Consider the following 14,544-nt stretch of genomic DNA (forward strand, 5'->3'; position numbering starts at 1 on the left):
AAAATCAGCATGTAATCCAAATACAGTTCTACAAATTAAACTCCCTCACACCAAAAAAATCAGGAAATATTTTTTAATGTGGAGAGGACCTCACTACAATTAACCAATTTAACAGCATCACTATTATTCAATTTTGCCCTACCTGATTATCAAAGACAGCTAAATATTCATATCCCCTTTTCATTCAGATCAAGAATGATGAATTAGACCTCTCACGTATAATTCTTTGTATGAATTTCTGTAATTATTGTCCAACAATTGTCATGCACTCAATGAGGGGCACAGCATATTTGATTGCCTCTTCTTTCAGCAGACTCAAAACTAAATCTCACCAACAGTTATCTGTCGGAAATTTTGCTAGCACACTTGCAGTAAACAATTTACACACTGAACTATAAAAGTTAGAAATTGATATTGGGCTCCTCCAAACTTCTCCAGTAAAGCCTCATGAGAGAAAAGACTGGCAAAGCAGTAGGTTTTTGAACTGCTCCTGGCTAAGGCAAGTCTTGCTCCAACTGCTGCATTAACTGTACAATCAAGTTGTGCAGGTTTGTTATCTGAAAATATAAAATTGTTGCTGATGTTGTAATAATGCTTGAGCAAGCTATTCTGTGCACAGAGGTAAGCAAAATCAGGAAATGGACTCCACAAGGAATATTTCAACTCTATTTTATTGTTGCAAGGTACAATTACAGAATCTTAAAAGCCTAACTAAGATTTTCTCCCTCCTCTTTTTCATAAAAGAAAATCAAGGCAGGGCAATCTTGAGTTTCTACTTCACTTTCCCCTCCCTTTCAGGGTTATACTGGTATTTACCCAGTGGCTGCTGAATACCTTCTGCAAGGCCATCTCTATACTCCTCTACACTGTAATAGCTTTATAAGCGGAAAGACTTCTTTATATGAGTATTAGGGACCTATTTATTTATCCCAATGTACATGAGCACAGACATTCATATCTGAATCAGACTCTCCCAAATAAAGCATCCCTAGTTTGAAGACTCAAACTAATTTACTGAAAGTGTAGCTGAATTTAAATATCTATTAAATGTTACAGTTCAAACCTTTAAACCAAGAGACACTTAAGCATGCATTTACCAAAGATCTTCAAAAGAAATATACAGTCTCTACATAATGTTTGCGTCTAGCAAAATAATAGCTGCCAGCAATATGTTGGGGAAAAGGCAGTCAAATCTTTTCTGCGTACTGTCCTATTGCAAATCTGACTGTGATCCAGCACAAAGGCTGCAATTTATTTTGATGCAGCTTGTTCCAGAGAACAGTTACAAGAAACAATAGCTCCACATGTCTCTCCTAGCCCACAGCAAACATTCTGCCTTTATATGCTATAATTTCATGAGAATGATATGGCAGTTTGGATAGGAATAGACAACGTTTAAAGTGGGGGGGGGGAGGGGGGGTTGCAATGATCTCTTTGGAGCCCTAAAAGGGATCTATCTCATCAGCCTAAGAGAGAGACTTTACTTTCTCCTTTCTTGATTTCTTTTACTTTAAATACTATAGTAATTATAATATGATTTGCCTGACTGGCTTAGCAAAACCTTACATTTCTCACCTATTATTCTTCTTATGCATACATATTCAGTCACATATTCTCATGCATATATATTCAGTAACCTCCCATTCCTCCTGATGAACTTACAGGATCAGCTTTGAAAGCTGTCGTAGACATGGTATAAGGTACAGAAACAGAAAAACTGTAGCTCAAAAGCCCTCTTTATTCATAGTTACTATACAAACTACTGTGGATAATGTCATTTTGGATACAGCTACATTTGTGTTGTCTCTTGCATTGATTTCTTTTGTCCCTCATTGTTAAGTGAAAAAAAAAACAGTGGATGAAGAACATGAATTGACATCCTGAATTCCCTGAGAAAATAATAAAGAAAATAATATTTATTCCTGGTACTATACAAACAGCAGAGCAAGTGGTAAAATCCCAGGGATTTCAATTTTTGAGGGCGGGAAGAGAAGATTACAGAACTAGAGAGCTGTAAAGGACTTTGGAGGTCTTCTAATCCAACCCCTGGTCAGGTAGGAAACCCTAGACCTGACAAATGGTTGTCCAATTTCTTTTTTAAAACCCCCAGTGTTGGAACATCCACAACTTCTGGAAGTAAGTCATTCCACTGATTAATTGTTCTAGCTTGAGGAAATTTCTCCTTATTTCTAGGTAGGTTTTGTCCTTGATTAGTTTCTGTCTATTGCTTCTTTTTCTCCCTTCAGGTGCTTTGGAGAATAGATTGACCAACTCTTCTTTATAATAGCCCCTCAAGTATAGGAAGACTGCTATCATATCATACCTAGCCCTTCTTTTCATTAAGACTAGACAGAGCCAATTTCTGCAACCATCCAATCTCCTAATAATCTTTGATGCTCTTCTCTTGCTCTTTCTACAGTCTCAAAATCTTTTTTTATATTGTGGCAACCAAAACTGGATGCAATATTCCAACTGTGGTCTTGAGTGTTATTAACACTTCATGTGTTCTTAATTCTATCCCTCTGTTAATGCAGCCTGGGACTGGGTTGGCTTTTTTTGGCAGCTGCAGCACACTGCAGGCTCATATTTAAGTGATTGTCCACTAGGATACCAAGATCCTTCTCACAGTTACTATTGCTGAACCAGGTACTACTTATTCTATACCTGATACTTCTGGATGTTTCTTTACATAAAATAACATAAAATACAAAACACAAATTCATTAAAACAACCCACAGTAGACTAGGCAGTCATGATTCTGGCTCAAATCATCTTGCTTTGCCAGTTTTTCTAATTTTCTATGTTCCACTTTTTTTCTAATTAATAACTATGTATTTTAAAAATTGTTGCTCCCACCTGTAACCTTAAATGTTGCAATCCCTTTTGCCACAGGAGAGTTGTATCAATATGCATCCAATTGCATTCTGGTCAAACATGAAGCCAGGCTAGTCACAAGGGGGATATCTGTGGGAACAAGGATGTCTAGACATATTACACTAGAGGTTGTGAATCTATATGAACTACTTCTGTCATTACTGTTTTTGGCCAAAATGGATTACTCTTCAATACTTTGGATTAAGACTCTTATTCATTAAATGTGATTTATTTCCATGACATTATTTCCTTTAAAAACATATGTTCTACCACTCTAACACCATGTCGTGTTCTACTACTTTCTATTTATAAATGATTGATTTATGTTATTTATTAAATTTCAATACTTTCAATCCCACCTACAAGGTGACTCTGATTCCCAGAATTTTTCAGAATTTCTGATTGTTCTAGTGGGGAAAAAAAAAAAATTCTTCATTCATTCATTCATTCCATTGGATTTAATTGTTTTTCAATGCTAGCTTAATATTCTTTTAGTAATTACAATACCGTACATTTTTATTTCAATAAAAACCATGTTGTAAGTGCATACATTCATAAGCCATGCATACACATATGCCACAGAAAACTCTGCAGCTTATCTTAGTCCAATGTCAATGCAAATGAACTAGTAAGGCTAAAATTTACTTCTTCCTAAACCTGCCAACCAGGATATTTGCCCTATGTTTTTAAAGACAATATTTGTGAATTTTGTAGAACAGCAGCTATAGCCACAAATCTGATTTAGCATTAACATGATCATACTCCTTACTGTTGGGATTAGGTGAAGTCAGAGTAGGAAGGGAATGTCTGGGTTGTATCAAAGCTGCAGTGCCAGGTTGTTCTAGTTTTTGGTTTTTTTGTTTTATTGTTACTTTCTTTTATTGTGTATATATTGTTTTACTTTTCATTGTAAGCCACCCCAACTTAGCTTTAAAATGGGTAACTATGCAAATGTTTTAAATAAATCTGGACCAATAGAATACAGGTAGCTCAGAGTTGAACTATAAAGACCTTGGTGTTCTCTAAGTTTGATTGTTTGCCTTTAGACATTTCATTACCTAACTAAATAACATCATCAGTGCAAAAATCAATAACATTTTCTTATGGCTTAGAGAGATAAATTTCAAATGCACATTTTTATAATTTGTATATAGTGTGTGTGTGTGTGTGTGTGTGTGTGTGTGTGTGTGTGTGTATTCTGCTGAAACGTTGCTACAACTTTAAAAGCACAACTATAATGACGTGGGAAAATACCCGAACAAAGCTGAATACCATACATGTAAGTACCCGCGAAAACTTAACACACACACACACACACACACACTGTGTGTGTGTGTGTGTGTGTTACTTATAACATTTGTATATTTAGCCTGTTTTTTAAGGGTTTTCTTTATCTATTTTAACATACAAAATCAAGGAAAAATAATGGAATAATAATATATTGGAACACTTATTTAAAAGTCAGCTTTTAAAGGCAAAATTAAACCTTGACCTCATTAATCAGTATTTCCACTAAGTCAACAGAAAAATAATTCTCATGAGCAGAGAATGAATATATATTACCAATCCAAGATCATAAAACCAGGGTGGCACTGTCCTTCCTACATAAAAGAGTGTTTTTGCTATAGCCCATTGTAAATAAATCCATATAATATAATAATAATAAATTACACATTTTGGCATGTAATTGAGAAAAACATTCATGCCATTAAACCATATTATTGTTTCCAAAACCATACTGATAAATTATGATAGTCAGCCAAAACAAGGCAACAATTGGGGAAATCAAGTTTACTACGTCCCTTCCATTATTTTATACTTCTAACATAATGAAATTCTTTTTAAATAATCTCTAAGTCTCCAAATAACATTAAAAGTTGCTGAATTATTCTCATCGAGTATAAGAAACAATTAACATTATTTATTTCATTATGATTTATTAATATGAGGCATTCCCATTTTCTAAAGTTCTTGAAACTTTATTGTGTAGTCATATCTCTTAACAAGACTCTGTCTATAAAGAAATGATATAGTTTTGAAATAATCCAAAACATGTTTCAATGCTGATAATAATTCAAAAGTTTTAGATTCAGCAGCTCCTATTCTCCCTTTCATTGTCTGATTTGTCTGCAAGCCAACTCACAGTCTGATTTAATTTTAAAGAGCTATGCCTTATTCACAGGAAAGAATGAAACTGATGAAATCAGCACAAAAACAACAGTAAATCTTTTCAAGTATTAATGCTTTTCCTCAATTCATACCTCTTCCTAAAAAAAAATAGAAAAGGTTTAGTTTTTCAAGCAAGCTGGAATTCAAAATAGAACTTCTGAGGTGCAGTTAGCTTCCTTTCTTCTCCTGATGACCCATCCATGAAGCAACAAAATTATGACATGAACATACAATAAGCAAATTAACACACTAATAAACTGGATATTGAAAATATTTATACAGTTTGGTATTAATATTCTGTTGCAGATGCAATGACGGGGTTACTGTTTGTGAGAACAGATATGAACATAGGAAAGTAGGAAATATTAGCCTCACTATTACAGCTCTTATGTAAAGGTTGTTAGAGGGGGAAAAATAAAGCCAAATATCTTCCACTGTGCAAATCTTCCATTATTCAAAACAATTTTCCTAATCGTTCCCTCCATTGCCACCCACATATTCAATGCAATTTCCCTTCCAAAACAAACATTACACATGGAAAATAACATGACACCCAATTATGGTTTTAGTCACATATTGTTAAATAACTGGTGAAACTAGTAAAAAAAAAACTAGATAGCTCTTCTAGATACTGAATGCTGCTTAGAAACTGTGGCAATTATCCAAACAGCTTCTTGATTTTAATCAATTATTAATACATGTGAAGCCTATAATCTATAGACTTCTGTATCTATAAGAAATTTGAAAAGACCAAATTTAGAAACCATGCTAAACATCCAAAACAAGAAGGAATGTTGGATCTTAGTAGAAAAACTTACATTTATATTCAAATCCTATTTAAGCCACAAATAAATTATAATATATTACTTGTAAGGACAGTTAAGTAGCAGCTTCTTTCTGACTTTTGTCCAGTTTTGAAAGTTAAGCAGTGAGAAATGGGAGACTAACAAGCAAAAAGCTGCCTTTGGACTTGCAGACTATAAAAACCATCCTAGAAGGAGGTAATGAGTGTGCCACGTAAACTTCATGACTCTGTCCATTTAGTCACTGGGAGATCAACTTGACTTTCCATTGTATATTACTATTCCAGATTTTGGATCAGTACTTCATCTTTACTTTTTCTATCATGTAACTTTTTCCCAGTTAGTAACAGTTGCTAGAGGTTGGGTGGCCCAGATCAGGGAAATGAGTGAAGGCTCTGGCTTAACCTGCTACTCCCTATGTCACTTGGTTGCTTTAAACTGTCACCTCTGCTAGATCATTTATAGGACTATCATGTATTGTTGTTTCCTACAGTTTCTTGTTTGTAGAGCAGGAGTCCAGAAAGCAAACAACTTATAAATAAAAAGTTAAGTCCAGGCCTCTATCCAACCTGAACACCCATAAACTTTTATATACAACTATTAATCTTTCTTAAAATAGTAGAGGATCCTGACCACGGACCATGATTTTACTAACAGATTTAGCCCTAACTTCCAAGGTATTTTTATCTTTAAAAAATGCTGCATGGGGATAAACGAGAAAGAGATTTATTTGCTATCCTTAATCCCAAGAAGAAAGGCAAAAGGACAAGCACTTTTAAAATCTCATTGACACACATTTCAAAAATCTTCTGTCAACAGACTTTATACTTCCTAGCAGAATAACTACAGTATTAGTTCATCCTGTCTGAACCTCCACTGGAAGTTTTAAAAACAAATGGTCCTGGCTGCCTCCTTTACTTGTTTATGCCACAAAAAGCAGTAGCAAGTACTTTCCTGCCAAGATCATAGCACAAGTTCCCACATGTAATTCGCCCAACATGATGCAGAAGTAAAATTACAGGGTCAGAAAAAAATCAGATTGACATTCTCTAGTTAAAATCCAAATTTAAAAAAACAGTATGGCATGGAAGGGATTCTCAGTAATAGAAAGCAATTTCCTATATCCTTTTAACACCAGGTGATAGCCCAAAAATCCATTTCCAAAGAAAATAAAAGTCCCAGAATTAGAAAAGATTTTTTCTAAGATCATGGACACTTGTCACAATAGACAGCTCTGAGTGAGATGAAGCATATAAGGCAGTTTTCTTTTGTTCCAATATGAAGAATGTTCTAAGTAAATATCAGAGTGCCTGGGGAATGCAATAAACCTCCCGTTTGTGAATGATGAAAAGAAATTAAAGGTATACCAAAAGAAACACCATTCAAAATACCATACAAAGTGATGCCTATGGTTGCATAAGCACATTTCTTCTTACATAACAGCTTTTACCTCCCCCTTTTCCCTACAATCTCATGCATTCTGTTGAAATCTGTTTCAAAGAGTCCCTCAGCATTATTACACAGCAGACTCTGTCAGAGATAGGATTCACAGATGTGTTCTTTTGTTGATAAACAGATCTGTGTAGATGAAAACCGAAGCTTCTATTTTGCTGTACAGGAAGAAACATCTCAACTTATATGCAAGGCTGAGAACAAATGTAAACATAAAAACAATACTCAACATCCTTTAAAGAAAAACTCAGCTTAACTCCAGGAAAATACACAGGCAGCCTTCTTCTAGACAAGTGTTTCTCAACCTTGACAACTTTAACTTTTATGGATTTCAGCTCCTGTAATTCCTCAGCCAGCATGTTCTAGACCACATTACTATGATTGAGTCTGCTTCTAGTGAAGCCTTTGAAGTCAGCAAAAGAATTTTAGGAATTTACAGAATTTTAGGCCAGAAGTCATCCACATTCAGAACAGCCAAATAACATATAGATGGGAAATCCAATAGGATCAAGTCCCAGGCCAGGTTGAGTATCATCGAAGTCCGTTGTAGAGATAGTCAGGATCCAAAACCAACAGATCAACTGCTCAGTGGAAGACTCCTCCCAAAGCCTTACCTTGAGACAAGAAAAGTGATGGTGCTGAACCTGCTTTCTGAAAGTCTAGCAAAGAATTAAAAATATTTCGTTCCCAATATATTAAAGACACAGGCTATTCTAATTCAGTGGAGTATTGTCCCTTTGGTAGTACAAGCACCTTAATAATAGTCTTTCAAGCCCTTAGTTCAATCACCTTTCACATCTGAGACCTTTCTCTTATTCTTAATATTCATGAATGATGACAAAGAAAGGAAGAAAGCAACATTCAGATTAAAAAAATATGGTTAAAAATATTCTGAAGGCATGTAATAAATATACAAATTCCTAGAAGTTATATTTTAGGTGCATGACGTATAGATATATCTGGAATAAGCATATGACTTCTCATTTCTCATAGTAAGATGCATTATCAAGCATGATGATAGAAGAATCATAGGAACCTTTCAACAGACCAGAAATGTGTTTAGTGTTGATTGCTGGTGAAGAGATGTTTTGGTCTTTTTATTCCCTTTTTGACTCTTTGATTGCCTCTTTTGAATGGTGTGTAGATGTTGTTTATCTCTATGAACAGACTTAACCATTGTTTCAACTGGGAAACTGTGAGCATCCTAGATCAAGCCAAGTCCAAAACCACTACAAAGTTCCTGGAAACTGGTATACAGACAAATCAGCTATCAACAGGCACATAGAGATTGCATCAAGATAAATACTAGGCCAATAATTGAGAAGTAAAACATACCCCAATCAAAGAAATACTAACTCAAACAAGCAAGACAACAGTAAACCACAACCTAATCAAGGAAGCACCAAGACCATTCCCACCAATACTGACAGGACACTAATATGTAAAAAGAAAACAAACTCCATTCTCTTCTAGCACTGATTATTACCTAGTTTGAAACTGCCAAGCTCAGAGAACTCCAAGGACCCCAGAGATCATCTGTATATTGCAAATATTCTCTTATGTCAGGATCACAGTCCACTCTGCTTAGCAACAGCTATCCAAAACTTTTTCAAATATCTTGTCCACTACTTGATCTCTGATCTGCTTAATTTGAGATGCTAGAGGCTGAACCTGGAGGCTTTCAACATGAAAACCATTAAACTACCATTCCCCTCTCTATAGGTATGCTTCCATGTATCTAGCTGTCCAGAAAGAGGGATTGCTTCCCTAATTCCCTGAAAGATCTGATTCTAATTAAATGACATATCCACAATAACAAAAGCAGTCAACATATTGGGAAAAAGCAAGGAAGCAGGAATATTAAGTGGAACTCTGTACGAGTCATTCTAATATATCCAGCTTGCCCATGTTCACAAAATTATCATCCATTCCACTAACTGTTTGAGTTTATGTAACAGAATCACATAAATCATTAAGCCAGATGGTCTCTCTCATGTGCTACCTCTTTCTGAGGACCAGATGTCAAGATAAATGCAAGGGGGAAACTGAAACAATTTATGCCAATAAAGAGAGCATATATAACAGTTGCACCACCAGACATATAAAAATATTTTTAAAATTATTAATGGCTCTCTTTTGAAAAGTCCCCCTGACAACTTCTGCAATGCTATCTCTTGTTAAAATAAGGCAGATCTCTTCTAACTGAGGAAAATTTGTTGTTTGCCCCTCTTAGAAACCCTAACTAAAATATACTAGCTAACTGTAATTGCTACTTATATGGCATTTCAATTTATTATCCAAATTTTAAAAGTGGAAAAACCAGTCAAACCATAAACAAAAATACAGAATAAAAAAGCAAGAAAAATCTCTCACACCTGCAAAAATTATCTTGGGTAGATCAAAAGCTGACCTGCCACATGAAGAAGAGATCTTCCTCACAAGCAGCTAACATTTATGTCGGGCACTACATAAATTCAGACACCTGGCAACATGGCGGATAAATAGAACCATGTGGAGTCTTACAGAACAAACTTGTAACATAATATAGGTGGCTATATGTACCCTGTGAAGTGCACATTTAATACTCTTTACAACACTACTGGCAATGAATATTCAAAACTGTTTCTATATTTCAAACATTTAAAGCAAAGCAGCAAAACAAATCTTAAATCAATGCATTCCACATTTTAAAATAAATGTAAAAACTGAATTGTTTCTAATGTGAAATGCATTCACTTAAGGAAAAATACTATCTTAAGGAACTGAATAGTGTTTTTCTCCAGAGAAGCTGCTCTTCTCTACTTTTTCTAGAGTCTCAACATCTTTTTTACAGTGTGGTGACCAACAGTCTGAGGGACTCTGGCCTTAAGAGCCATATCTAACAACCCTGGGATGCATGAACTTGTGTGCAAGTTCAAGTATTTTGGGATGCCTTAGAATTCAAGTAGAGAGAAAAAGTATCTAACTCCAGAAATGGTGCAATCAATGGGAGGAAAATAGTTTTAAGCTACAACCTATCTTAAAAGGTAAAAGGCCCCATATTCTGAATGGTTTGTTGGATCAAGTAGAATTTAAAAACCAGAAATGATTGACAATAGCCAAACCACCTAATTTTTTTTCTACAAGTAGATGATCAGTAACATTTTTCCATGGATTATGTGATAAATCAAGGATAATGTAATAAATTCACTTTCTCCACACAACCACCATTAGTTTCTCTGTTCTATCCTCCTTAGTATATATTTTTTATTTTCCCCAACTTCTGATGTGTTAGGTACAACAAATCTTTATTATTATTTTGTCCTCTATAATATTTCCTATAGTTCTTTATATTAATTTTGTATCTACCATTTCCTTTTCCTATTTGATTTTTTTTTCACCTTCAACTCAATGAGATTCCTGCAGGATTATTTTTTGCTTATTATATATATTTGTCTCAAATAACCCTGATGTCTTATCTGTCTGGACACAAGAATCTAATTTCACTATTAACAAGAACAATGTGGAAAAATGGAAACATACTGAGAAATCTAACAGAACAAGAAAATGCTACAGGAAAGGCAGGCTTATGAAATTAAAACAGAATAAAGTACAAACATTCAAAATAAACCCTTTGCTCAGCAGAAGCAGAGTTTTAACGCAAAGGACAAACTCTTGACTAGACTCCAGATCAATCACACTGTTTTTATAATTAGAATGCATTTGTCATTATTACATCTTTTATTTAATCATCCTTAACTATATTTATACAGGACAGGAACTGGTCATATGTTACCTAGTCAACAAGTCCCTCCAGAACTTGTGTCTCTCTCAGGATTTAGAATTATAATATTGTCAGAGATGTAGATTCTCCTGAAAAATAATCACGATTTTCCTAACTGCCATTACCTTTTCCTAACTGCCATTAAATTTAATAATTCCCACCAATTAATAATCTCCATCAACTGTATACATTTATCCAATTTAGAATGGTTTATTGCTTTAACAGATATGAAAATAATCTTCTATTCATCAAGTTCTAGAAATATGAAAGACATTTTAAAATTGACTGATTGTCAAACAGTGAAAGGATACGTGGAGTGCCTTCTGTCCTACACACCAAGTAGAGGCATGCTGCTATGACATGGGTCATCTTCCTCCCGCGGGTTAAGTGCTTGCTCACTGCCATTTTGAAAAAGTTGAAGGCTGTATCAAGACAATGCTGATTTAGTTGCAGCTGGTTCCCTAAATGATGGATCTGGCGTTTTCCTTTAAGAAATAACAACAAAAATTACAAACCATTTACAAAGCATTTTTATGATTTAAGAAAAACTAATAACTATATGCTTAGCTTATTCTTAACTGTGAAACAATATACTCCAAAGATTAGAAGTGTAATCTAAAAAATTACTAATTTATTATTTGATTTTTATCTCACCCTTATTACTTTATAACTAACTCAAAGTGGTGAACATACATAATATTCTTTCCTCTTCCTATTTCCTCCACAACAACCTGTGAGATACTGAGAGATAAATCACCAATCATGCCTAAGGTAAGACTAGAATTCATAGTCTCCTGATTTCTACACCAGCATCCTAATCACTATGAGATTAAAAACAAGCTAAAGGTTTAGCAGCAACAACATTTCATTTGAAAATAACTGAACAGGCTGCAATATACTTCACAATCTCTAATAAAACATGGATGCAAAATAAGTATTTTGGTATAATGCATCGGGAAAGCACATATTGGTATTGTAAAACCCCAACCACAAATAGGACAAAACCACAGCTGGAGGAATCTGTCCTTATAAAAAGTGTGCTCTCTACAAGTTTTCCTTGTAGTGGTAGTGCTCTTTCCCTACTTTCATACTTTGGGGAGAGTTTATCTGCCAGATTATATAGAAGATTTGTGGCTTCTAGAAAAAGATGAACAGAGTTTCTTCCAAAGCAAAGCTCATATTTCTCCACCTTGGCAAAATGTATTCAAACATCAAACTTCCAGAATAGTTTGTGGAATTGTGAGGTTTGAACTCCACGCATCTTCAAGCTGCCAAGTTTGAAAAACACTTCTTGGGTGATTCAGAAGATGATACAGCATGGCTGGTTGAAAGCACAGCACATTACTAGTAAATGTTATAGCTCTGTAAAAATGGAGCTACAATAAAAGAAGGGGTTAGATTCTCAAAAGTCATCCAAATAACTGAATATTTCCTGAAAATTGCGATGAAATTTAAGATCAGGATGCCTATGATATGGAGCCTAGATATTTCTGGTCAATATTAGAACAAGGTTTAAGTGTCATTCCATACAAAACTCCACTCCTAGTTTTCTACAACATAACAACATAGAAAATCAACAGCAGAAAAAAATCTAGTGATCTATCGGTCTGAACTTTGAGTTTTTTTGTTTTAAGAAAACATCCTTAGTAACATATTATGAAGCAGTATAGATCTGACCTCTTATTAAGGGAGGAGACAAATAAGATAACCCAGGCCTAGAAAAGTGGGCAGCATGAAAAAGAAACTCAAAATAACCCTGCTTTGATTTTGCTTCATAGAGAGGCAGAGAGAAACTGACAGATTCTCAAGATTCTATTATTCTGTCTTATAATAATATAGGATATTCCTATAATATCTTGATCTTGCCTACCTCTAAGGACTGACACCTATGGATTAGTGGGGAGTGGGAAGGGCTTTCACTTGTTGCTAAACTATATTGAGTTTGAAATTCTGCTAATATATTACAAGTTATCCAAGGATGTTATCAGTTGATCCCACCTAACCTTCTGGCAAACTCTGGGTAAAAATGCATAAGGTGGAAGATCAGCAATGTTTTATTGTGTATTCTAATCAAACAGCTTGCTGAAATATTGGTGTCTGCTGTCAAGAACACTATTCATGTAGCTTTATGCTGAAAAAAATGGCTTATGTCCTGAGAATTATAATTTGCTTCTGCTAAAATTAATTAATATCATGGGGAAAAATTCTTTGGTTCTTTATTTTAAGCATCATTTGATTGGTATTGGGTTCATGCATACTGCATTTAATACCTTGCTTGCCAAAACCTTATTTTTAATCAATTGCTGCCTGTGAGCCTATAGATATAATTTTAATACATAATCAACAAAACAGCTTAGTCATTCCAATGCATATTCTAAACTACTGCCAACTACTGAGAAATAATTCATTTGCTTTCTTTGGTAACTAATTAATTTCATTTAATTCAACCAAGCTTTAACTGAATTACCTGGAGATTCTCTGTATATTTGTCTATATACTAATCCTTTTCTAAGAGATCTTAGGAAAACCAGGCTCCATTGGTGCCATTTTCCAAATAAGACCAACACCAATAAGAAATGGCAATTCCCTATTTCCAAATGATAATTCTGGCATTTTTTTGAATTAAGTTAGGCATTGCTCACACATGTACCAAAGTTGCAGTAGGCTCTAAAATAAACAACTAATCAACTTTTCTGAACTGTGTCAATCTGTAATTTAAATAAATTGTCTGAGTTAATAAACAATAACATGGTTAATTTCTTTATAATATAACATACAGCAGTATAATCACAATTTTTCTCATTCATATATCTTAAAATCAAAAGAATAATCTGTTTCTTATCTTAAGAAATTGTTCCTACTGGCCACAGAGCAGCTGTTTCTCTTAGGACTGTTAACATTTCCAAATTGCTAGATGAAAACCTATTCCAAGTATGAAACAATATGAAACTAGCACAGAAACTGTAATGTGATCGCACAGATATATATATATATTCTTGCATACAGCTGTGTTAGGAGGCTGCACTGAGCTGGAGCTTCCCACACAAAACTAATACATGAACTTACAAAGAAAGTACACATGCTATGATTGCTATGTAACAGTCCACATACTGACTGCTTACTAATTCCTGTGCAGAAATATTTTCTCTCCAAGACGAACACAACACAGAAGCCTGATGATGGCAGATGAGATTCTGCTGAAACATTGCTACAACTTTAAAAGCACAACTATACTGACATGGGAAAATACCCGAACAAAGCTGAATACTATACATACATACATACATACATACATACATACATACAGGTCTAGGTGTGTTCGGGTCTTTTCCCATGTAAGATTAAGAGTATCTTGGCGACGTTTCAGCGAGGTCCCACTCACCATCCTCAGGCTGGTGCTTTCGGCTTCATGCCAGTGCAAGCAGTGTGTGATTGGAGCTGCTGTCTCTCTATAAATACTGGTATGGGGGGCTGGTGTGCTGC

The 14,544-nt window shown here is 34.7% G+C and overlaps 1 protein-coding gene across 2 annotated transcripts in view; it reads right to left on the minus strand.

Moving 5' to 3' along the window:
* The window catches only part of BRF1 (BRF1 general transcription factor IIIB subunit), a 224,071-nt gene that overhangs the window by 169,659 nt on the left and 39,868 nt on the right, over nt 1-14,544 (minus strand). For both annotated transcript variants that reach the window (XM_026698603.2, XM_026698602.2), the window contains exon 3: nt 11,373-11,546. In XM_026698603.2, coding sequence (XP_026554388.1) covers nt 11,373-11,546 — 174 coding nt within the window. The remainder of the gene's footprint in view (nt 1-11,372; nt 11,547-14,544) is intronic.

The sequence above is a fragment of the Pseudonaja textilis genome, chromosome 1 (genome assembly GCF_049901715.1).
Source record: "Pseudonaja textilis isolate UNSWEBS1 chromosome 1, rPseTex1.2, whole genome shotgun sequence".
Taxonomy (NCBI): Eukaryota; Metazoa; Chordata; class Lepidosauria; order Squamata; family Elapidae; genus Pseudonaja; species Pseudonaja textilis.